General features: G+C 33.5%; 2 protein-coding genes across 3 annotated transcripts; both read right to left on the reverse strand.

The window, feature by feature from the left end:
- Positions 1-1,902: 1,902 nt before the first annotated feature.
- On the reverse strand, positions 1,903-5,510 carry LOC11430173 (pentatricopeptide repeat-containing protein At5g40400). The gene is made up of 2 exons (XM_003618093.4): positions 3,272-5,510; positions 1,903-2,770 (listed from the first exon to the last, which is right to left on the reverse strand). Exon 1 carries the CDS (start codon positions 5,453-5,455, stop codon positions 3,518-3,520), a length of 1,938 nt encoding a protein of 645 aa, XP_003618141.2. The 5' UTR covers positions 5,456-5,510; the 3' UTR covers positions 1,903-2,770; positions 3,272-3,517.
- A 3,158-nt stretch (positions 5,511-8,668) lies between these two features.
- Positions 8,669-25,332, reverse strand: LOC11418724 (protein RST1). 2 transcript variants are annotated; one of them, XR_005642109.1, is made up of 26 exons: positions 24,882-25,332; positions 23,837-24,121; positions 23,608-23,691; positions 23,236-23,512; positions 22,484-22,734; positions 22,040-22,223; positions 21,747-21,931; positions 21,528-21,628; positions 20,976-21,051; positions 20,147-20,278; positions 19,973-20,054; positions 19,743-19,815; positions 19,234-19,393; positions 19,008-19,138; positions 16,952-17,043; positions 16,507-16,598; positions 16,214-16,429; positions 16,040-16,117; positions 14,681-14,863; positions 13,438-14,334; positions 13,046-13,342; positions 11,455-12,114; positions 11,128-11,278; positions 10,890-11,008; positions 9,066-9,498; positions 8,669-9,010 (listed from the first exon to the last, which is right to left on the reverse strand). XR_005642109.1 is itself a non-coding variant. In XM_039826690.1 (25 exons), the coding sequence occupies exons 1-25, from the start codon at positions 25,272-25,274 to the stop codon at positions 9,136-9,138; spliced, it is 5,562 nt and encodes a 1,853-aa protein (XP_039682624.1). In that variant the 5' UTR covers positions 25,275-25,332; the 3' UTR covers positions 8,687-9,135. The 2 variants fall into 2 exon arrangements, 1 of the variants encoding a protein (XP_039682624.1); XM_039826690.1 differs by having other exon boundaries at positions 8,687-9,498.
- Positions 25,333-25,396: the final 64 nt, after the last annotated feature.

Below are 25,396 nucleotides of genomic sequence, written 5' to 3' on the forward strand. Positions count from 1 at the left end.
CGTGTTATTGTGAAGTAAAACTAACATATTCAAAAGGTAAAGATTTATGCAAGGGTAATATTGAATTGGAGCAAAAATAGGCTACACTAGAAAAATTGGGTATCGTCTTTGTTACATGCATAGATAAAAGATTGAAGGGTAGTATTGGAATTAAAGTAAACAACAAATAAAAAATTGGGTATAACCTTTATCATTGGTATAAATGTTCTCTCAATGATAGTCTTATAAATCATACACAATTCTATTTTTTTTTTCTTTTTCTTCAGGATTTTTCATAAATCTCTTTAAAAATTGTTACACAGCATCTTCTTTTTCAAATCAAATGAAAATTAATTGTAAGTCTTTTCTATCCATCTAACATCACTCTATCACATGTTGCGGTAAATAGATCACTTTTATGATCAATTCTTCAAACATAAAACTGAATTGGTCATCAATAACTTGAATCTCTTTTTACTTTTAATCTCCATTCAATCACTCTTTCTCGTAACTTCATAGTTTCACTCTTTTTGAAATTGCAAGTGGAGTATTCTTTTAATCTTTTTCAAAATTTATCCATAGTTCATTTAACAAGACACAGTTAGAGATTGTAGATAAATAAGCTCAATGAATTAATTGGCAATTGATAAGCAAAGCGTCTATCAATTACAATTGACACACTATTTATAGATTGATTTCAAGTTCAAAATTCTACAAATTTTCATTCATCAAATAAATAAAATAAGGAAATGGTCTGTTATCTCTCGGATTCAAATCTTGATTCGCTCCTTAGTTTGCAAAAGTTAACCCCTTCTAGTAGACTCACCTCCATTGATAATTAAGTTGTTATCTCTACTTCTCTATGCAGAAGTTTCTTGTCTTTTTTTCATGGTATCTTATCTTATCACTGCTCTACAATTATTTTGGACCTTCGATATTGTGAAATGCGTTTAAAGATTATCTATCTCAAATAGTGAAGAATCTAGGACCGTGCTTACTAACCAAAACTACTTATCACTCATACTACATTACTACACCAATTTGATATCATAAATTGATTGATATTATCAAAGAAAGAGATGAGATCAATTGACACCATGGTTTTGAAATTTAATGACACCAAATCTCACTCATTCATTTATGGTTAATCAAACGCTAACTAGTCACTTGAGACACTTATGTGACATCTATCTCAAACTTTTTCAACATTGACACAAGTATGAATAGATACTTAATTGATCTCATTTGTCCTGTAAGTACAACTCAATTGGTAACTGCATATGTTGATATGCAGGAGTTTGACTTCTACATTGTTTCTTCACACTCCAAGCAAATGTTTTAGAGAAATGATATTTGAACAAACATTTTTTACAACTTATGTGACAACTTTGTCTCTCATATTCACATTATCTTTTTACTTTCTCTCTCTATTGCTTTGGTTTTTGTGCCACTACCTCATTTCCTTTGTAAAATTTTGGTTGTCACAAAAGTTGTCACATATATGGATGTTCAAATAACACAACTCAATGTTTTAATTCATATTTGCAATGCTAAAATCCAGGTGAAGCAAATAATGCTCTATATCTAAACATGGTTCAAGTTGTAGATTTGTTTCAAGAATTATTTAAGTTGTAGATTGTTCATTTAGAAAATGTCTCTCACCTATGACAGTAACATTTGCTCTGGAATCTGTAACTGCTGGAGATGAATTAGGACTACAATATTGGAGATGAAGCTCACCTTATGCTACTGCTGTGACATCTATCGATTCTACACCCAACGCAATAAGCCTAAAAGTCACAATTATTTTCAACCATCAAAAGCAGTTTTATAACTAGTTTTTAACATTTTTCTTTATCAACACAACATAATAAGACATTTGTATATTTTTATTGAAACTATTGTCAATACTTAAAAGAAAAATTGATCAAACAAGACTCAACTCATCAATTATTAAATATTGGTCGATACAAAGAGGAATAAAATGAAAGACTTAGCAACTAGTCCAAGAAATGGCCGCTCTATCAATGATATGAGCAACCATATTCGCTTGACGCGTAACAAACCTCTTCTCAATGTTGGAAAAGATAAAAAAACGCCTAATACTCTAAACTTAGGCAAACCTTCTGAGTTAGCAAGAACATTGTCAACAGGACTTAAGGATTACTATTACTTTCAAACAGCACATATTGTAGTCCCAGGTTGTGAGCCCATTGGCTTGCTGACAGTAAAATAACTGCCTCACACTCGTGAATAGCTAAAACCGGATGAAACCAGCCCGAAAGCACCCCAACAAACTCTCCTGCCTCGTTCTGGATGCAACAGCCATAGCTTGGCATACCCAAGTTTGTACGAAAACTAGCACTCACATTGCACTTTCCTGGAGGTGGTTTCTGCCACGAGTTCTGCTATCCCTGCTGCTCACATTTGGGGCTGTTATTATTCTTGGACTCTTGTGCTGCAAACAACTCCTGTCACGCATATTGCACCCTGTTACAAATCTGCTCGGCATTACTCCTATGTTGATTCCATACACTGTCATTTCTGTTCTGCCATATGGCCCAGATAAGCATAAAGACATGGACTGTGATTGACTCCTCCTCCCTAGAACAGACATCAAATAAAACGGCTGCTGCGGATGAAAAACATAGGCTTCGATCAACAACCACCGACCTTAAATCCACGAAATCCCAACAAAGAATACTGGTAGTGCACTGAAAAAAGAGATGCCAATCATTCTCTACGAGATCCATGTGAAGGTCACAACTAAAATGTCCCGCTCAATCAACCTCTGTCAAGTTGGAAGACAAATTCTCCAAATTAGTTTACTTTTTAAAAATTAATATTTGAAAAGTTTGCTTTTAATATTTTAATTTACATTTTCATAGTAAACATGTTTTTATTTATATTTCATAGGGATGCTCATACAATCAAGCTCAGCAGATATTTGATAAAGGACGATTTGCCTGCCTCCCAAAACCATAATGGTCAGTAAAACACAAACGGTCAACAAGAGCGAAGTGTATGTAATCACAGACAACTTAATTCATTTCAATCACATATGCAGCAGTAAATAATATTTGCAGACTCGGATAAGTTAAACGTTTCCAAATTATTGCAACCAATACTTCATGCTGCCTCAAATGTATGCAAAGTTTGCCTTTTACTTTATCACATTATATTTGGTTTATTGAGAATATAATAATAGAAAACCATTCAAAGTTTTGCACTATGTTAGCATGTAAATGAAAACAAAGGGATCAAAATCGTAAATACGCATAAGTTAGCTTACTTGATTTCATCCTGACTTCAGCTAACAGCATAAATACTGTCATAGCGACTTCAATATTACGGAGTGTTCAAGTCTCAAATCAAGTAATCAGGAATACTCGGTGAAGCATTTAAGCGACTTGATTCTTCCCCCTCAATAGCTGTATAAGGCTCGGTTCCCCGAGTGCTTAGATACTTATCATACCGCCAATTTGGCCACCTTCAAAAAGCGGGGTGAGGTATCGGATGCAATCCTAGATTGGGACAATTAGACTTCAAGCATGTCGCCGTCCGATATATCATCATCATCATCGAGTTCCATACCTTTCTGCAATCCTCGGATAACGTACTTACATGTTAAACTATTTGGAACATACCCTATCTTGACAAGCTTATCTTGAAGCTCCATCAACTCAGCCACATTACCGACCTCGCAAAAGACTTTAACAATTGCATTGTAGCTTTCGGTATCGTAAACTTGAAACTCCTTGGCAAAGAATTTCAATAACGACACAGCTTTATCAACATCGTTTTCTTCACAATATCCATTTATTAATGCCCTCTTTATTTCTAAATCAGGTAGAATACCTAAACTAACCATTTCCTCCAACAAGTTTTCAGCCTCTGAAGTCCTTTTTACTCTACACAAGCAGCTTATGATAGCTTTATAGGTAGTGAGATTTAGTTTCATACTCTTTTTTGCCATCTCAGATTTCAAAATCAGTGCCTCTTCCACATTATTGAACGAACATAGAGACTCTGCTAGTTTAATGTAAGTGCTCATTTCAGGCACATAGTCTCCATCTTGAGATATCCTTATCAGAAAGCTTCGTGCCGCAAACGGCCGACCTTCTTTACACAATGCAACTAAGAGATAATCATATAAATTTTCAGGGATCTTAATTCCAAACCTCTGAAGTTCCGCAACCATATTCAACGCCGATAAAAGCTTTCCCTCCCTTGTATATCCTTGAAAAACAATCCTACAAGTAACATTGTCCGGACGAATCCCGATTCCTATCATTTCATGCAATAGTGATCTACACATTTGCATCTTACCACCTTCTTTACAATAACCAGATATAAGTGTATTATACGACACAACATCCGGATCAATCCCTCTTTGAACCATCTGATTAAAAAGTTGATGAGCCTCCTTAATCTTGCCTTCTTTACAAAGACCGTTCATCAACGCACTATACGAAATCAAATTAGGAACCACACCTCTAATGCCCATAATCTTATACAAATAAAATGCATCCTCCAACCTTCTTTTCTTACAATAACCATTAATAAGTATATTATATGTAACCAAATCCGGTTCAAATCCTTCTTCCTCCATCTTCTCAAGAAATCCATTCACCTTATCACTATCTCCCTCTCTACACAAAACATGCGTCATAATATTAAAAGTATACCCATTCCTATGAATCCCAAGCCTCCCCATTTCTTCATACACTTCCCAACATTCACCAATATAATTAATCTTAGACAAACCATTCAACAAACAATTACAAGCAACAACATTAGGAACAAAACTACCCTCAACATTCTTCCAAAAAGTCTCTAAACCCTTCTCAACCATACCTAATTTCACATAAGCCTTAATAAGCATATCAAATATCACAGGATTCCAATTACAATCCTCAGTACAATCAATCAAACACTTATAAACATCATCATAAGAAACAACATTCACATTGTTCAATTGTATCAATTCACACAACAATTTCATGGCTTGATCAAAAATTTGATTCCAACCAAGTATGTGAACAATTAAGCAATAATTCTGCAAACTAAGTGTGAACCTCAAATCATTTTTAACCCAATTGAAAAATGTGAGTGCTGAGGAAGCATCAGATTGAGTTCTAATCAAAACCCTTGAAATTTCATGGGCACCCAAATGAGGGAGAATTGTTTTGAATTGGGTTTGAAAATGAGAAAGGTGGAAACTTTTTTGTTTGAGGGCTGTTGAAATGAGGTTTACAATGTTATTAGGGTTGTGGGTTGGTGGGAGAAGATTGTAAAATGGACTTGAAATTGGGTTTGAATCAGAGTCATGTAGAATAAGAGAAGAAGAAGAAGAAGAAAATGAAGAATATTTTGTGAAAATTGAATCAGAAAGGGAATAGATTGAATTTGAGATTCGAGGAAACGTGAAACCTTTCATCGCCGGTGACCATGCACGGCGGCAATGAGCTTGCATGGCGGCAGAGTGAATAATGCAGGAGTGTTCTGAGTCAAAAAAATTCAAAAGTTTGTTTGATAAAATTGAAAAGAAGAAATATTTCAATTTTTTGAAAATGAGAAATGTTTCAAATAATGTGTATTTGAAACAAAAATGAATTTTTTTTTTCATTTTTTAAATGTTTTAAAAAGATTTAATTTATATACATTGTATAAAGAATTTTATAAAAAGTTTCTTTTATCATTAGAGATATTTAATATTTCTTTTATGAAAATTGCTATGTATCGCGACAGTTATTGTTATGAGAGTTTCACGAGATAACTTGTACTTAATATTTCCTCTAAATTATATCCCACCACCTCCCTTGATTTGTGCCAAGGAAAAAAATTGATTGGACAATTGATCATTGCTAGTCATTCAGAATAATATCTTTAAACTAGAAATAACATTGCTATTATTTTATTTAATAGAAAAAAGTTTTGATGAGTTGGACTCGAGAAGCTCATTGGAGTCAAAACAAACTTCAAGGATCAACAAAAATTAATTGATTATCAACTAAAGAGATTCTCATATCAACAACGTAGACTTGAGCGCACAACTATAGGAATGAGTCAACTCCTTACCAACTAAGGTACCGTTTGGCCCGGCTTTTTTTTCAGCTTTTCTACGTTTTTAAGGAGAAGCTAGGCCAAACACAATATCAATAAAGTACCTTCGAAAAAAAGTACTTTTTTTAGAATGCATAAAATTGAATGGAATGAGCTTTAACCAAAAGTTGTTGAATGCTACTTCAAAAAACTATTTCTCCCCCAATTTATTTCACAAGCACCTCTCTTCAACTTCCGCCGGCAACCTTTTGTTTTATTTTTTCAATATGCTTTTTTCTTCCATTTTATTATTATTTTTTTTTTAACCGATCCATTTAATTTTTTAATGAGGTTCCATTTAAGTTTATTATCTATTTTTTTAAGGAATTTTATTATCTTTTTATCACTTATATATTAATTTCAATATCTTTTGATCATCACAACCACGCAAATATTTGTATTCACGCTGTCAATGAATGACACCGAATATTTTTATTCCCTTTCTTCAACCACGGAAATACACAAACACATTAGTGTTTAGAGTAATACTTTATGTTCCTCTTTCTGTTTTTTTTTTTGTTATGCTAATGCGTATAATTTTTGTTGGTGTTGTGTAATGCGTATAATTATTTTTATAAAATTTTGATTTTAATTAAAAGTACAAGTGTAGTTGCCTAAAAAAATTATACTTATATATAATTTACACATTTGTATTGTAACAAACTTTGGATATCTTTTTCTTATTAAAAAAACTAAACATATCTTTTTCAATGACACCAGCAATGTAACAAATATAATATTATATATATAAATTCTTATCTTTTTGACCAACACTAAGGGTCTGTTTGGGAAACCCAAAAAAAAGCTTTTAGCTTATAGCTTATAAGCTCGTTTGACAAAAAAAAGCTCTGTTTGGTAACACTTTTTCACCATGAGCTTATAGCTTATTTCACGAGCTTATAAGCTATTTTTCAGAAGCTATTCCAAGTAGCGTTTGAGCTTATAGCTTATAGCTTCTCACTTTTTCTTCCAATTTTACCCTTATTATTTCATTTAAATTGTATTTTTATCCATTATAATTTTTATAATAAGCTACGTAATAAAGACTACTATCCCTTTATTCCAATTTTTTTATATATAGCAGCTGACCTTTTTCTTTCTTTTTTTTTTAAAAGTATATACCTTCATTTTTTTTTTTACGATTTTTTTTTTTTGAGGTAAGTGTTATTTTCTTTATTCTCTATTATTAGTATTATTCTATTAGTGCTACCTTTTTTTTTTTTTGTTTTTGAGGTAAATGTTATTTTCTTTATAAAGTGGAAACACTTAAATGATAATAAATATAAGATAAAATTTTAGTGAATAAAATTTAATTTAATTTAATTTATAATACATAGGATATATTAAATTAATAAATTTAAAGTATTTTTTGAAAGAAAAATTAGTTTATAAAATTACAAATACTTAAATTAATGATATAATTTTTACTATGAATTAAGAATACCCTTTATGTCATTTTACATTTATCAGCTAGTTGAACCGCTATTTTTACCAAACACTTCAATTAGCTTATCAGCTAAAAGCTATCAGCTAGCTTATCAGCTATCCGCTATTTTTACCAAACAGAGCCTAAAAATATGCTATTCTTATAACAAAATTTGTTATAGAGTATAATTGGAAAAGAAAAAACCAATTATTCTCATTATATATACACACATATACATATTATAGATATGATTGAGCGTGACGAAGAAAGCAATATAAATGAAGAAATCAGTTCATATAATCCAGGAAGAGTATAAGATGGAGGCTACATGAATAAAGTTAGAAATCAAATAGGAGTTGCGTTGATGGAGAGTAGAAATGTTTGAGTTTGTGATGATTTATGTCTTTAAAAAAAAATGATTATTGTTTTTAATTTTCCAAACTACTTTGATATTATTTATGTTATTATTTGAGCCTCCTTAAATTATTTCTCCTATTCAAATATTTAACAAGTCGTTTATATGATGATACAAATTTGTATTCATGTTACACAAAATAAACGTCATTGAGTAAATATAGTATTGGTAAAAATATATCTTTTATATTTTAAATATTTTTTCACTTCAAAAAATATTTTAGACATTTTTTTATTTATTATGTTAATTCATAATGAATTCAAATTTTTTTTATTTATAGACAATGCATAAATATATGCAAGGTCCCGGGTTCGAACCCCAGACACCACCAGAAAATAATAAATTCAAAGTTTTGTACAATATTTTGCCAAACAGCTTTTAACTCAAAAATAACTTTAGAACTACAAAAAAATAAAGAAACCAAACAACTTTAACCTTTTTCTTAAAGAGCTTTATTTTAACTTTGTTTTAAAGTAACTTTTAGACCGAAAAAAAGCCTGGCCAAACGGTACCTAAATCTACATTCATAGATAGATGTTTGAGATTTCTAGTAACACTTTCAAATTTGCACATATGACTGATTATGATGTTATAATGTAATTTTTTTTTAACTTACAAAGCATAAAAGTTAAACTTATTTTCAAAATCAAATTGTAAACGAAGTAAACTATCAAATAACTTTTATATGTAAATTGAAATACGTTTTAATATGTTTTGTCCCAAGTAAATATATCACTCGACGATTTTAATGGAAGCATCAATTCAACTCTGAAATCAAGATTTCATAAGCTAAATACACTAAAATTTCTTCTTCTGTAACCTAACTGAAATGCATTACACATCTTTGCAAGTAATGCCAAGGGTAGCACTCACTAATACACAGCTTGTCTAAGAAAACGGAATGGTATAGTATTTGCTTCTGCTTAATTTAACTCTGTTGGACAAGTAAATAAGTATATCTACAACTGCTTCTGCTCAGCTTCACTATTGAGTGTATTACAACTTTGACCATGTTAATAGCTAACCTGGTTTGAGCTAAGGGTTAAAGAAGTTTGAAGATCCGGATTCAAACTCTAGCTAACTTGGGTCGTCAATTTTTTTTTTTTGTTGGTGGACAAAATTTCAACTACTCCACGTTTGTGATGCTTTACATTATATAACAAGTTTCCTATTGTAGTGTCAACATAATGTAACTATCACAAATCTTCTTTCAAGCAACAACCATGCTGGCGAGCTTAAGCTGCTTATCTAATGGCAAGTACCCTTTTAATAATACACAGGTATGATGCATCACTTGCAGTAGAAAAGTAGCCATATGATTCTCACTTTCATCAATGGTTTGTGAACCTTGAACGTAAGAGCCATCTGCTATGTGCATTGTCCAATCATATATACGTTCTGTCGATGAAAAGAGATGGGAAACTACAGTTTCTGCAACAACGTTCCAGTTTTTATCGGCTAAAAGAGACACAAGGGTGACTGGTAGATCATTTAGTACCGTTTGTTGGTCCACAATCATAAAGGGCATATATTTGCAGCAGGTAGCAGATAGCAAACCAAGAAACTGCAGTGCCTGCAGAATAATGGAAGAGATGGATATAAAGTGAGAGCAAGGTCAATAACAAATTCAACTTGGTTTTCGAGTAAAAGATATTTTTGAATAAACCATCAATGTAGTCCCTAAAGTATTACTCTCTTCAATTTAGCACCTTGTGTATAAAAATAATTAGTAGCTTATATATATATATGGGGAATGCTACAACACACCCATCAATTTATATGAAGGTGTGTGTTAGCATAGAACACCTTTTTGTTTGGACAAAAATAACCAACATTCCTTTTTGAAAATAAGCCAAGCTGAAGGGCAAATATGTAATTCAGAGATTATTTTTATTATTATTATTCCAGTTATTCTCTCCCTTCTCGTCCAAAAAAAAAAAGCTCTTCTTCCTCAATCAACGCAGGTACAAGGAAAGAAAAAAATTGGGGTTTCTCACCTAGGATCATTGTATTTTAATTCTCTAATTAACACCAAGTTCTCTCATTCAATTGTATGTATGCTTTCATTAGACACTTTCCTTTAAACAAAAATGAAACAAATTTTTGTTGGTGTTTTTATGGAATAAATTAGACCAATCGAACCTAAGAAAAAATATTACATAAGATAAGAGAGGTGTTCCTGTTTTGGAGAATTGGACATCAAATTTTTTCCTTCAAAATTGTCCTTTTCTTCTATATTCTTTCTCGTTTCTGACTTGTAAGTCTGAAACCCATGAGAGCCTAACGGAGTAATGGTGGAGAGAGAGTGAAATTTGCTCCAGCTCGAGGCCGGTGACGGGAAGAAGGAACCTTCAAGAGTGGTTGGAATATGGCAGTTTGCGAAAGCAAAGAATAGAGGAAGAAGATTGAAAAGGAGAATAATCGTAATAGAAAATATTAATAATAATTTGTAAATTACATATTTGCCCTTCATTTTGGCATGTTTTCAAAAAGAAATGTTGGTTTGTTTTGTCCAAATAAAAGGGTGTTCAATGCTAACACACACCTTCATATAAATTGATGGGTGTGTTGTAGCATTCCCCATATATATATATATATATATATATATATGAAATCCGTTAATTTAGTCCCTAGATTTTTTTAATTAGTATCTAAAGTATATATGAAGTCTGTCAATTTAGTCCCTAAAGTTATTTTATAATTTAACAGTAAACCAAGATAATTTTGCTTTCAAATGAAATGTCTTAAAATTAATGTAATTTTTTATAATTTAATTAATGTATAGTACACTTTTCAAATAAATGAAATATCGGCTGACAATTTTCTTAACCAATGCACATCTGATCCAAATTCTTGCTGACAATTTATTTATTTATTTATTTTTTTGAAATTTGACATGCAAGATATGCATAATAAATACTACCCAATAAGTTTTAATAAAGATATCAATCTCGAGTTTCTTACCGCAGAAGGAAAACTGGATACACAGCTAATTTCAAGAGTTTCAATAAGCCACTGTCTTTTGAAACTTATCTCTGCATGATATAAAACAGCCGCAACTTCCAAGAGGACATCCCAGACTCCTGCAAAAAGTTAATCTTTAGCATCGACATTTCCAGCTCAATATATTTCTAAGTTTCTAACAATCTGATATGATTCAGTCCCAATCAATCCGAGTTACTGTGCAGAGCTGAATACTCACCTTGTGATTTGGAGTTCAATATGTAGGATTTCATTTTTCCTAGTTCAGTTGGTGGAAGAGAACCAATTTTCACAAGCTTAATCTTAGCATGAACCTTCTTTTGGACTTCAATAGATTTGCATGCACTTTGAACAAACTCCTCTTGTGAAATCTGTGCATACAGATGACCACTTTGTTCACATAATTTAAACAAACTTACAGGCATTTTGTATCCAATAAGCTTGGCTTCAATCAATAAGAATCAATGCCAAGGAGGACTAACTTAGCATAACATTTCAAAATAATTGTTTTGAGGGAGAAAAGCTGACAAAGAGATGCAATGCATACCTTCAGGAAATCCGATAGCCAACCCTTTGGAGCCTTTCCTAAGCATCTTACAGCCTCAGACCACTCCTCTACAGAACTTGTGTCGCCTGACACTACACTTCCAGAAGATTTCAAAACTGGTAATAAGGTAAATAGAACCTCCATGCATCTCTCAACATGGAATATGTGGCCCGATGTGTCGACGGAAACTTCATCTAGGCACTCATAGAGTCCCTTCCAGCATGAAAGCCGCAACAAGCATTTTTCGTAGGTTTCATACTCTTTGCATGAATTCAATGAAGACAAGTGATAACCCACATCACCAAATAGCTTCTCAAGCCTGGAGCTTGAAAATACTTTTACAAGATCTGCTAGATGATTTAGCAGACAACACTGTAAATTTATTTCAAGTGTCTTTAATCTGGATAAGTCGGACAGCTCATCAAGAAAAGTTAGCAGCGAGTCAAATTGATTTGCATGAGCTATTGCAAACAACACACATTCCTCCCTTAGTGTTCCTTTCTTCAAATCAGAATCTGTTGATAACGACTGAGTAACCTTGGCTTCATATCTCATACAACGCCTAATAATTACCCCCCAATCCATGCTCGGTAACCTGGGAGCTCTAGAAAGGCACCCTAATATAGCAACAATTGTGCCAGCATGTACACTACTACCTAGCTGAATTTGGACAAAACATAAAATGAGAAAAATGAGAGACCAACAAAAGCACACAACTTCCTTAATGTAATAGACAAGTTTAGTATAGGATGTATATGGAGAGTCTATTCTAGACAACTATGCCAACAAAATCTAGAACATAGAGTTAATTAGGAGAATCGTCATAGCAGGTATAGTTTAGTAAACCATAAAAGAGATCAAATAATACAAATATGAGTTCCATTGCCTAATCAAAACAATAAAATTAGATAATTTTCTAGTTTAAGCACTGTTGTTGCAAATGACGTGCATACGCAGGGTTCCACTTACAAACACTGCAAGGAAAAGAATAACGACGAAGACTACAATATGTTGTAGCAAAATCACTGGTATTGAAATAATAATAAACTTACAGTGTATATAACAATATTAAAATTATCGCAATTCAATGATTTTAGCATGATTATTATATTTAACATGAAAAATGGAACCAATCAATATGAAATATATTTTTGAGTGATCTCAACTATTAATTTAATATGTCATATGGTCTTCGAAAGAAACGAACTTCGGAACCCAATTTGAATGATGAACAGTTACAGATAAGTGTAAAATAGTTTCCGTAATTTGAAGAATGAGATTTAGAATTTAAACTGCCAGTGTAGTTAGTTAGTTTCCAACTCCCAGACATGAAACAAAAACTCTTCACATAATTTAAAGATCTAATGTTTACATCAACTCCAAAATTCAATTGCACAGGAACACAAGCCTCCCATCAAGCAAAGAAAGGTATCATAAAGAGAAAATATGAGTTAGAGAGGGAGAGAAACACAAGCAGATAATGAAAATGAAAGACAAATAATAAATATTTTATACTTTAAAAAACATATATATAATTCACTCAAATAAGAACATCAAATATTTGTACACAAAATATGGGCAAGAAATCTACCTCGGTGTATTTGAACTCCATAAGCCACAAACTAAGTTTCAAAACCACACTGTCATCTGGAAAATTATGAGGAAGGGATTTTGAATTAGTTTCAGCCACATTAGTATCACCATCAACCCCCAAAAGTTGCTTGGACCATACATGATGTCGAAGGAAAGCAAGTACCCAGGAAGCAAACTGTTGAAGCTGGTGATTATCAGAATTTTGTGCCACAAGAAACATTTCTTGCACCAACGATGTCAAATATGGCTCAATGACAGAGCTGGAAAGGAGAGGGCCAGTGACAGAAGAAGAATCCTGCAGTTTACATGATAAGATACTTCAATATGAAATAAGGGGGAAAAAATGTGATGAGAGACAAATGGTAACAACTTTATGATAAGGTAAATTACCTCCTTCTGATAAGTAGACTGCCTACTGTAATTGGAAAAATTCATATAGACCAAAATCCCTATACCAGCTCCCAGTGCAGTAACTACTCCTAGCATACCACCAAGATGAACAAGAAAAGGGAAAGGATTGGAGTAACATTTCCTGAATAGTTCAAGTAAACATTTGACACGTTCAACCTCAATAGAGTGGACACCTTCATTCAGTATACAAGAAATTACTGTCCCTGCTCCAACACACGATGCCATCAGTAAACTATGGTGTAAAATGCCAGACTTTTTCACCGATATTAACTCAGAAATAAACTCTTTAAAGCCAAACACAATATGATCAAACTCATTATCATCCATCAATTCCATTCTCTGGCAAAAAGTCACTATTGTAGGAAGTGCAATACAAGATCCTAGTGCTAAAACAATATCAGATTTCCCCCCTTGCAAATCAGTGCTTTGAAATGGTGAATTCATGTGTGGAAGCCATGATATTACCAAGTTTTTTATCTTGATAATGGTCTCTAACTCTCCAGCTCTGTATAATGCACTGATGGAGGTAGCCAAACCAAAAACAAGTCCAGCAACACCCCATATATCTTCTTCCAAGTCGTCACTATGCTCACTATCCTCGGATGACAGTTCAAATACGTCAGTATTCACATCATTACCAAGTGGAAAGCATAAACTATCCAAAGCATCAGAAGAACATTTGGTTCTCTGTTGTATCGTTGTAGCTAGGGTCCCAACAATTTTCCCTAGTAACTCGGATTCTGGAACCTTTTCCGTTTCTTTTTTGACAGCGGAGTCATCAGCAGCTTCAACTCTGGTAAGAAGATCTTGGCACAAAAACCCCAGTCCAACACCACATGCTCCTTTTACAAGAGAACTTTTGCTAAGGAAAAGAACCTGGAAGATCACATAATAGTTAAACAGAGTACCGAATAATCTTATTGTATTTTTTTTTTTGGTGGTGAAATAAACTTATTGTATAGTTCCTTTCAAAATGAACCAAATAAATAAAACTGCAGGATACAGTTGACAATTGATGCTTTTAGCTTTGCAGTGTGTGTGAATAGTATGCCATAATCTCATAAAGGTTTGATTTTTTTTTTTCCTTGACTAACAAAAGCTAGGGAAAGAAAATAAGGAAGAGTAAGAAACTATTTCAAAATTTAAATGTAAGAAAGAAGATTATCTAGATCTTAAAAAACATTGAGACAATATACACACAAAAAGAAGAAATAAAAAATACCTCAAGAAGTCCTGTGATGTTATGATATCTCTCTTTGTGATCGGTTACATGAAGGCAACTAGAGATTAAACCAAGAGAAATTGCAGCAGACCATTGACGGTGTTCATGTTCATGTTGGAGCAACCACTCCAAAAGAAATTTTGAAGCGGCAGATTTAACAGTGTGAACAGATGGAGGCAGAACCTGACAATAGCAACACCCGACACCATAACAATCAAATGCTATTATGCTAATTACAAAAGATATACTACCAATCAAAAAGGTTATTAGAAAATTTCCTCACTAATTCAATAGCTATTGAATTAAGCATGGCTCTAACACTGTGTTTGGTTGCAGTGAAATAGGAGAGAGAGAAATCGCTGAGAGAGAAACTGAAGAAAAATATCAAACTTCTCCTGTTTGGTATGCTAAGAAATAAGGAAGAGAGAAAGATTTATGGTGGGACCCACCACTTTTTCTTTTCTTCGCTGATGTGCGAAGAGATACGAGAGAAAGCTCTTTTGATTTACACTTTCCACTACATACCCTTATGACTTATCCCACTCTTTCCTCAGCTTTATTTATTTTGCAAAATAGTCATATTCTTAACTACGTTTTGTTCTACGTACAATGACATTCATTTTTTTCTTTTTGTTAATAACACACAAAAATAGTTTGTTTTCCTTCGAAAAAACAATAGTTTTTTTTCTTCTTTTCATAGAGGAGTATCACACATAAATAGTTGTTCCCTTATCCTTTGTTTGTGGTTAATTAATATTAATTTAACTCTTAATTAATTATTATTTTTACAAAATAAATAGCTTAAGCCGTTTGAATGATTTAATTAATTTGATTATATTTTAGATCACCAAATAAAAAAAACGATGACTTAACTAATTAACTAAAATTAATTAAAATAAAATAAAAATGTGAGATTGATAGTTTTTTTAATGAAGGGGTATTTTAGTATTTTCAAAAAAAATCAACACTTCTCTCTCTTCTATTTCTCTTCTCTCACTCTTACACCAAACAACCCCTCAAATCTACTCTATTTCTCTTATTTTTCTCTCTTTCTAAACTCTCTCTCTCACTTATTTCTCTCTTCTTAGTTTCTTCTCACAACCAAACACACCGTAAGTGAAATCCTAAATATTGGTTACTACAACAGATATTGGATCAGATAGTGGAATATACAACATTCTGAGATTGAATTACTTCTAAGATCACCAATATTGTAAAACTTTTTCATTTAAAATGTTGTTAACACCCATGGAACTACATGTTTGATTATCCCAACAATGGCTTAATTAGCAGAGAAGATAACTATTCAGAATCTATAAAGATGAAAAATGGGTGTAAGGACATGAAAAAGCTTCTCACCACACAGAGTGCACCGATGGCCAGTGCAATATTTTCAGCAGCTCTAGGTATAGCCATATCTGCTATTGCTGTCATACTCTGCATGAAACGCATACAAGAAAAATTCTACATCAGATATGACAAACTTGTACAGTACTTGCAGGGATATTTTGACATAAATACACAGATATTTACCTTCAAAATATCACTAGCAGCTTTAGAAGTTTTATCCAGGACACTCAATTGGGCCTTAGCATCATAAGACATAATGTAAGACTTCACCCAACGTCGCATGAAGTCTTTCCATGATTGCAGTGACATGAATGCAAGCAAGATATTTCTTGAGAGGTGAAGAGAAGCAGCTATTTCCTTGAGAGCATTCTCATAAGCAGCATGTACATATCTTGGCCTCTATATGTTCATAAAATTATAATAAAAGTGCGGTCAAATATAAAGAGAAGAATATATCTAATGTACTGATATCTTACTTTTGATGCCTGCTGTTCATTCACATTTTTAGGAGTGAAAGAAAAACATAATAAAGCTGCACCAGGTAATTCTACAGCCTCATTTATCTTTCCTGCAAATAGAATGCTTACTTATCAAAGCATATTCAAATAACACATGAAAATTACATTCAACAGGACAGTGTTTGATAAAAAAAATCAGTGTCAGAATTTCCACTATTCCATTGAAGGAACCCCGCTCACTTTTTAGATCATATGATAGCACTCAGTATCGTTCAGATTTGAGCTAAATCTAAATAAATTGGTTTTATTTTACTTCATTTTATGCACGTATGGCAGATAAAAGAAACACAACTCAAGCATTTTATTTTACTCTTTCCACAAACTGATAGGAATTTATTCTCACAGGTACTTTTGAAGGAAAAAAGAAAAACACACACAAAATGGACAGCTAATACCACCATACCTGAAGAGAATATAGCCTGTGGGAATACATCCACCAACTTTTCAATTTTACTTCCTGCAACCCTTTTCCCCTTGACTAACCTTCGACGATTTCTAAAGCAAATGAAGGGAAAATTATCATATTTAATCATACTATCACATTCAGCAGATTAGTAAATAGATTGTAGGATTATTTGGTTTTTATAAAGAGTGGCACCCCTCATGTTACAAGCCACAATAGAGACACTGCCCCCAAGGTAAAACATTATTCTTTCACAAAGCAACATACACACTAGCACAGATTTGCTGCAACAAGTTAACAGTGGCTGCCCAGCCTCTTGCTAAAACCTTTCAACATAGAACTAATCAAAAGCTCTCCAACCTCCTTCTTTGTCACTCCTATCAAATTTGAATTGTGTCTAATGAGACTACACAAAGTTGTATTTATAATGTATTTACAATTTACAGTAAATGCAAGTTATTGTGTTTGCTAATTCCAATCTTATTAGTAACTAATTACCCAAGGCATATTTTACATGTGACTAATTACACAAAGCATGTGATGAATTCTAATGCTCCCCCTCGAACTGGAGCATGCACGCCATATACATCAGGTTTGTTACACGTAGATTCAACCCAAGATCCTCTAAGAGAGTTGGTAAATATATCAGCTAGTTGATCAGTTGGACCATCAAAATTCGTTATAATTTCTCCTGAAAGAACCTTGTCTCTTACAAAATGGTAGTGGATCTTTACGTGCTTCGTTCTCTCATGGAAGGCTGGATTGGAAGCAACATTGAAGCCCAGCTTGGTTATCACAGATTATCTCTATTTCTTTATTATCTCCTATCTTGATTTGCTTGAGTAACTCTCTTAGCACCATTTTCTGCTTCTGCACTCGATCTTGCCTAATCTGCTTTGCAGAAAATCCAATATCCTTTAAATCATCAAGACTCTTGAAAGGTTCTAGAGATTCTTCAAAAAGCTCAAGTATTTAGGCTGCTCTCTTCTTTCCAATTCCCTTTAACTTTTCCAATTTATCCTTTTCAGCTGTGTTTAAAATCCTAAGATAGTCTTTAACAAGAGAATTCTTCATTCCAGAATCATGCATGTTGAATGTTTCCCAATGGCTTCTGGTATTCATTACATCTTGTCTATCAATTACAGTAGTTACTTGTTCTGCAATTGCCATGTCAACTGAAATCTGATCATCATGAGATACATACCCCTTACTCCAAAGCTTTCTCGATAGCTGATGAGGGTCATACCACGAACAAGGAGAACAATAACTTAAAGGAAAGTGAAGATTGTTCTCCCACCCATTAGTTCTCAATTGCGTGAACTTCAATCTCTCGTTTCGTCTACTCCATTATGCATGCAATTACCAAATAAGAGATGCATTTCACTTGATGATCAGATTTCATTTGAAATTCCAGAACCAAAATCTTTAGTAATTGAAAGACAAGATATAATGAATACTAAAAGTCTCTGGGAAACATTCAGCATGAGATGATTCTGTAATGACGAATTCTCTTGTTAAAGACTACCTTAGGATTTTAAACACAGCCGAAAAGGATGGATTAAAGAAGGTAAAGGAAATTGGAGAGAAGAGAGCAACCAATATACTTGCACTTCGTGAAGAATCTCCAGTACCTTTCAAGAGTCTTTAGGGTTTAAAGGATTTTGGAAATTCTGCAAAGCAGATTAAGGGAATGATGAAGGAATTTGAAGATTTTTTCAGTTAGTTCTATATTGACAGGTTTAAGCAAGAAGCTGGGTGGCCAATGTTAATCTGTTGCAGCAATTTTTTATGTTGGCATGCATGTTGCTTTGTGAAAGAATAATGCTTTACCTTGGAGTCATGTCTGGATTTTTTCAAATAAACCCCCTTGCGTTCAGCCCTATTGGTTTTGATGTGTGGATATTAAGGGTGGCCCGTGGATAGGTTTTATATTGGACTTAACTCAACCTTACATACTGATGTAAGGTGAGGGGTGGCACTCTTTATAAACTCATTTCAAGTTTTATCTCTATTCAATTTGGAACTTGGGTTTTCGCAATAAGGATATGAAGATTACATGTGTTCATATGATATAATCTTGACATGAAAATCCTCCATAACCTTGAGTACTGTGGGACTTGTCTCTGAAAAGAAAAGCTCCAAATTCATTTGCTTAAAATCTGGAATACTTTTTTCAAGCTGCGACACCTGGAAATAGGAAACATGGTTATTAATGGAGAAAGAATAAATTTCTTAATTTTAGACCAAAAATGTGCAGAGCAAGGGTTGCATCAATGATATACTTCATATTGAACAAGTGCCTCCAGGGCTGATATTTTTGCTTTTTCCCACTTTGTCCCATGGCTAGAGGTAACTAAATCCCACAAAATTAGCAGCACACCCTTTGATGCTTCTGGGTATGCTTCTGCGTCCATCGCACCCCATCTTAGTAGAAGGCAAATGCTGCCATGAGTCAGGAATTGTCTTTAATTAAGGATGACAGATGAGTATTTGGAAATTATATATTAATCAAAGGAAAAAAAAACAATCCAATCAAAATTCGATACAGATGCAAACTACATTTACTAAAAGAGGTTAAATATAAAAAAAAATATCACCGGTAATTATAAAAAATAACTAGGATGCTTATTAGAGTTAGGATGCAAAGGCCTAGGTTTTACACTTCAAAAATTCAGTTTAGGCTCTAAACCATGCCTTTTACTTTTCTGGATGAAATTTTACCACCATCCATGTTATAGTCAAAGTTTTGCAACGTATGTCTGCTTAGAGCCTTAGATAATGACAAGCTTACCTGTGCGCAATAATAGGATCAGCTTTGTAACCTTGCACGTGTTTTGCAATGACATCCCATGCAGTGTAAAAATCTAGACACACAAGACAGCTTACCCTTTTAGAATGCTTTGATTTTAAATTAAAAAATAATAAATGCAACACAATCTAAATCCAAAATTCATGAATAAATAGCCATTAATTACTATATTATTATTCCTTTAGATATGTTTTAAAAGTAAGGTCTCTTACCGATCACATCAGCTTCGCAAAGGTAGGCAAGACTTTGCAAGCCGAGAGCTTTAATTATAGGATCTTGGGATTCGATGCAAGACTGTTTTTTCAACACAAAATCAGTATTTCTCAGAAGAAGAAGAAAAAATAAAAAAACAGGAAAAAGAGAAAGAAGAAAACAGTTGGGCATACCGAAACAGTCAGTATAAGATCAACACCCCTATCAGGGCTTTTATGGCAAACATCTCGAATGGAAGCAGCCAAACTGATACAGATAGCTCTGTCTGACATGAAATCAGTGAAACCCTTAGGGAGCAAGACACCCTAGATATGGAGGAAATATAAAACAAATTAGGAAAAGTTTATATATTAAGACCTTGAAGAAACAGCTAGAAACTGTATTGAATAGTAAACAAATTGGCATCTCAACAGCAAAAGGCTTTGAAAGGGGCAGCTCAGCAAGAAAATACAGGAAAACCAAAAAGTTATCAGATTGCAAGTAAAACTAGCAAATTTGAACAGAATTTTTTGTGACTGCGCACAGGTCTTGGATGAGCAATATATGGGCTGTCAAGAATAAACTCGGATTTCGGTTAACAGCTACGGAAAAAAAAACTAGAAACTGTGTTAGCTACAATTTATGCACAAAAAACTTATGTCCGTGCATCATCCATTTCTTGGCATGAAGTAGTAGGTTTTGCTCTTAAGAAATAAGAGATAGCATATATAGTAAACCAACTACACCTTGACTTCAATAGCAGTTTAACACAATATCACAACAGATATAGAAGAGATGGAGAATGAAATGCTGATACTACGTCAATATACTCAACCTTAAAGATAATTTTGAACTAACATTTACAGCTTTGAACCATCAAGTGAACAATTCAATTTCTTTAATCAATAACCATTTAATATTCTTATCTTCTGCATAAAATAAATATATATGTAAATATACAATACACCCATAATAATATGCGGTGGTGTGGGAAGTACAGTAAGTATGGAATGAAAAACTCACTTGTAAACTTCCAAAGGCTCTATCATTGATCTCCCAAGTTCGACAAAGCAATCGAGTTCCCGGAGCATACAATGAACTGCATTTTGAGGAAAAAATGTTTAAAGATGAAATGCATTAATATTCAATATTTTGAAGAATGCATGAGGGCCAAATTTTAGTTCTACGGTAAGAATAATAAATGAGGACCAAAATGAAATTTCTATCTTAAAATCAGACATCCTCTTATTAATGAGGTGAAAATAAACATTCAGCCATACAGCCATATATAGAGTTCTATATTTCAAAGAGCACTTTTTTAGGCATATGAGCACAGTTACAGACATAATATATCACTCACAAAGATTATGTAAAACCAGTAACACTTCTGAAAATAATAGAAAGGAATAGAAGTTATGCAAAAAAAATGGCATTTAATTAACACTGTATTGCTCAATGTCAGAATGCTAAAAAAGGGACCCATGCTGTACAACATGGTTGCTAAACAAAAACAAGATACCATTACCGGGAAGAAAAAAAATAGCAAACAAATACACAATCTAGCAGAGTACCCACACTTTAGCATCTTTGTTAAGCATTGGCAAGATGGTTTGAACTACAAGTGGAATCATTGCCGAGTGTGAAGCAAGTGATGGCAGCATTTCAAAGATTTTTAGCTGCAAAAAGATTTAAAAATAAGGGAAGAGTAAAATATATACTGATATCACAGATGACGGAGACAACAGAACAAGATAATGCCACACAATAAGTGACAGTCCAAAAGGTAGAACTTACCAGCATATCATGGCAAATGGCATCATTTCTTGTGAATATATTACTGTAAAACATAACTGCTAGCAACAAAGGAACTCCGAGTTTGGGATCCATAATGGCAATGGAAGACAAAGAATCAACAGCAGAAGCCCCCATTGATGGATGTATCAATAAAACACTGAGAACAGCACTGAGTAAGGGCGTCTCTGCAAGGGCGACATTGAGATAACATCAATCCCGTACATCATATAAAAAAAAAAAAAAAAACTATGCTCACTAATGCCATTCCCAAAAGCTAAGGGTCATACTCATACCGGTTAAAAATAACTCCTGAGAGAGCAAGAGGGGCAATGTAGATTTTCGTCGGTCAACAATTGACAAACAGGACTCTCTTAGATGAGAAGCCCAAGACCTTGGTTTATCAGGCATTATTTCACTTTCATTCAATCCCTTCGAAGCCAAATTCAGAAGGGAAATTCTGGAAGAAGAATCTCCATCCTGAAACAACAGAAGCATATAATTTCTAAATTATAATTATTGCTGGGTGCAAAACATAATTACTATTAATTCTCGTTAATTGAATGCCCACTTTTTAAGTACAAAACCTGCGAATTTGCATATAAATTTGCATATAATCATATGTTCATTCAGGACAACAGCATAATGCATCCATCCAAAACAAAAAAAAATACATCATTTGTAGAGGTAGTCTACGTAACATTTTAAACAGGAAAAATATGATATGCCAGACAAAATACCTGATACCACAGATGTTGCAAAAGTCTCAAAACTATAATTCCTGGTGTACTAAGATAATGAGTTCCCTCCTCAATGAACGGTTTATGTCTTGGTGCCACCAACATCTTGACAAGGAGCTTCTCAAAGATGAGAAGCAAATCAGTAGCCAGTGCTTTCACATATTTAGAAGGAGATGACATGAGGCTGACAAAGGGAAGTAGAAACAAAATCTCTTCAAATGGAGAGGACGTATTTCTTTCGATAGCATCAACTGCATTGGCAATCATCACAATAAATAAATTAAAAAATGATGACATTAAGGATGTGAATAAGTACATGGATTACTTTTACGAATTTGAGCAAGAGCAAATTAGGGCATGAATAATTTTTGCAATAGAAGATAGTCCAAACTATATAAGGTTATTCAGAATCCTGGAAGAAAGTATGTATGAGGTACACGTAGCCTAAAATCCAAATGCTAAATAGCTAATAACTAACAAACCAGCCACCTAAAAACATGAACTCAGTCGATCACCATATGACAAGGAGAATCCATGTAAAAGCAGTTTTCTGATAAGTTCATAAAATGTTTCAATGAAATTGTGAAGTTTGAATCCCAGGCGTACATTACTTGCAGCAACTCAATGGAAAAATTGAAAATTGGAAAAACAAGTGCTGCAATTTCAGTAAAAGAAGCTCATACTTTTATTCACATGCATTCAATTTCAATGCCTGCATAAACCTCAAAATTGTATAACTATAGACAACTCACCCTTATCGTATTTCCACTTGAGGATTAAGAGGAGGAGTTTAGATATAGAAATTTGTTCATGCTCAAGTTCTGATTGAACAAGGATCGTAAATAATGACACCATAGTCTTTGATAAACCAGACTCCCATGGCAACCCAAGATCTTTCTGAACAGACAACAACCACCTTGAGAGTTCAATTATGGACTCGTGACCACCAGAGTGCCACTGAAGACATGTCAACAGAGACATAATTGTCCCAAGAAATTCGATAGCGCACAGTTGAGCCTCGGTAATCAGCTGTTAACAAGGATCAAGATCAGTACAAGAGCAAGGCTAAATCATGAAAGTGGTGAATACGAATGTGAACATGAAATTACAAGGGAGATGCATACCAATTTCTCTCCGGCCAGAGATTTCAGGACCACTATATATGCCTCCATCATATGTTCTACAACAAATACTAATTTCCTATAGTCCTGAGGCCCAAAAAGTAAACAGCAATAAGATGATCATATCATCATATTTTTCCACCTCTCAGTACAATAACAAAACATAATGACTAGAACAATATGTAATTTAACCAATATATCCGATGCTTCTGCTCGATATTAATACACTTACTTCAGAGGTCTCGGGTGGAAGATACTTAAGGCATCCCATTAACAGCTTAAGAACAGGCATGGACTCATTCGGACACGAGCAACAGAATGATGCCATAGACGATACCAGTTGCAATCCAAATGAAGAAGAGGACGACTCCGAAGCTGACAATCTTATAATCGAAAAATCCAACAAGGGCTTTAAAAACTCACAAACTTGCACCATTCTCAGCTTCTTATTCTGTAACATAAACATCAACACTTGCTGCAGGAGTTCAGATTGAACTTCCACCCGGCTCGACAATATCTGACAAATATTAAGACTCAACATCAATAATTAAAAAAAGAGTTCAATAACCATACTCTAAAAATAAAAATAAAAATACTTAGCTTGCTTTTGAAGCTAATATGACTCTTACAAGCAAACTAATATAATTTATCAAACATATGGTCAAAGTACGTTTAGCACCCAAAATGGAAAACCAAACATGCTCTCAGTTTGCTTGCACACCAAGGTTCGATCATTCAGTGAACTATTTTCGGTATCCTTTCATTCATATAAGTAAAAACACCTTCACAAAATTTCGATCATACACACTATTCATATATCTATATAGCATTGACACTTCATATCAAAGTCATGTCTGGTATTTGACATGTGTCATGAGGAACCACTTCCATTTTTTAAATTATTGTCAGTGCATACGTGCAGTGCCATGTCATGTGTCTGCGTTTGTCCTTCGTGTACTCTCAAGCAAGATAACAAATTAAAAACACTCTTGTCTAATTACTAACATTAAATTCTTGTCAACACTAACTTCTTGAGATTTTCTAAATGATATTTTTTAACAAATACTAAATTACCAATTTTGCCAAGAAATAAATATCAATACATAAATATATAGTACTGGCAACACACTCTCTAGAAATTCAAATCAATTCCCCTGAATATCCACACTATTTTTTATCAAACATAACCTGAATACAATGAAATACTCTCTAGTACCAACACTTCTAATGGAGGGCATGAAAAGTGAAATGAAATGAAAGAGAGTAATGAAATTAACCATAACAAAAGGATGATTAATCACTTCAGGAAACTTCCAATCACCATTCCTCTTCTCAAATCCAAACCTAACAAGAAAACCTAATCCCTTAACAAAAACATTAACAAATTTCGAATCACATCCTTGCAAAGCAGAACAAAGCTCTAACAATCCAAAATTGACATCAACAACACCATCAGTAACAAGACGGCATAATTGACGAACGGATTCATCAACGACGGTGGCGGAAGAAGAAGTAAGACATTGCGAAATGGCACGTTTTCCAGATTCAGATTGGTGGTTGAGATGATTGGAAGATGAACGAAGATGAGAGAAGATTGAAATTACGGAGAGTTTTTGAAGTGGTGGTTGTGGTGTTAGGGTTTTCGAGAGAAGTGAAGTGTATGGATCCATTTTCGTGAACAGAAAATTTCAAAATGAATGAAACTCTCCAAGTTTTATAGTTGTTGAAGTTGAAGTACAACTGTTTGTTATATTCTATGATCCAATTTTAACAATTTAAATAATATTTCAAG

Source organism: Medicago truncatula, chromosome 6, assembly GCF_003473485.1.
Source record: "Medicago truncatula cultivar Jemalong A17 chromosome 6, MtrunA17r5.0-ANR, whole genome shotgun sequence".
NCBI lineage: Eukaryota > Viridiplantae > Streptophyta > Magnoliopsida > Fabales > Fabaceae > Medicago > Medicago truncatula.

Coding starts and splice junctions, on each gene's coding strand:
- LOC11430173 (XM_003618093.4), bottom strand. CDS start 5,455: ATGCAAGCTCATTGCCGCCGTGCATGGTCACCGGCGATGAAAGGTTTC.
- LOC11418724 (XM_039826690.1), bottom strand. CDS start 25,274: ATGGATCCATACACTTCACTTCTCTCGAAAACCCTAACACCACAACCA. Junction 23,692..23,836: donor TTCCACCCGAGACCTCTGAA/GTAAGTGTATTA, acceptor TTTGGGCCTCAG/GACTATAGGAAATTAGTATT. Junction 20,055..20,146: donor ATCTTATACTGACTGTTTCG/GTATGCCCAACT, acceptor TTGAAAAAACAG/TCTTGCATCGAATCCCAAGA.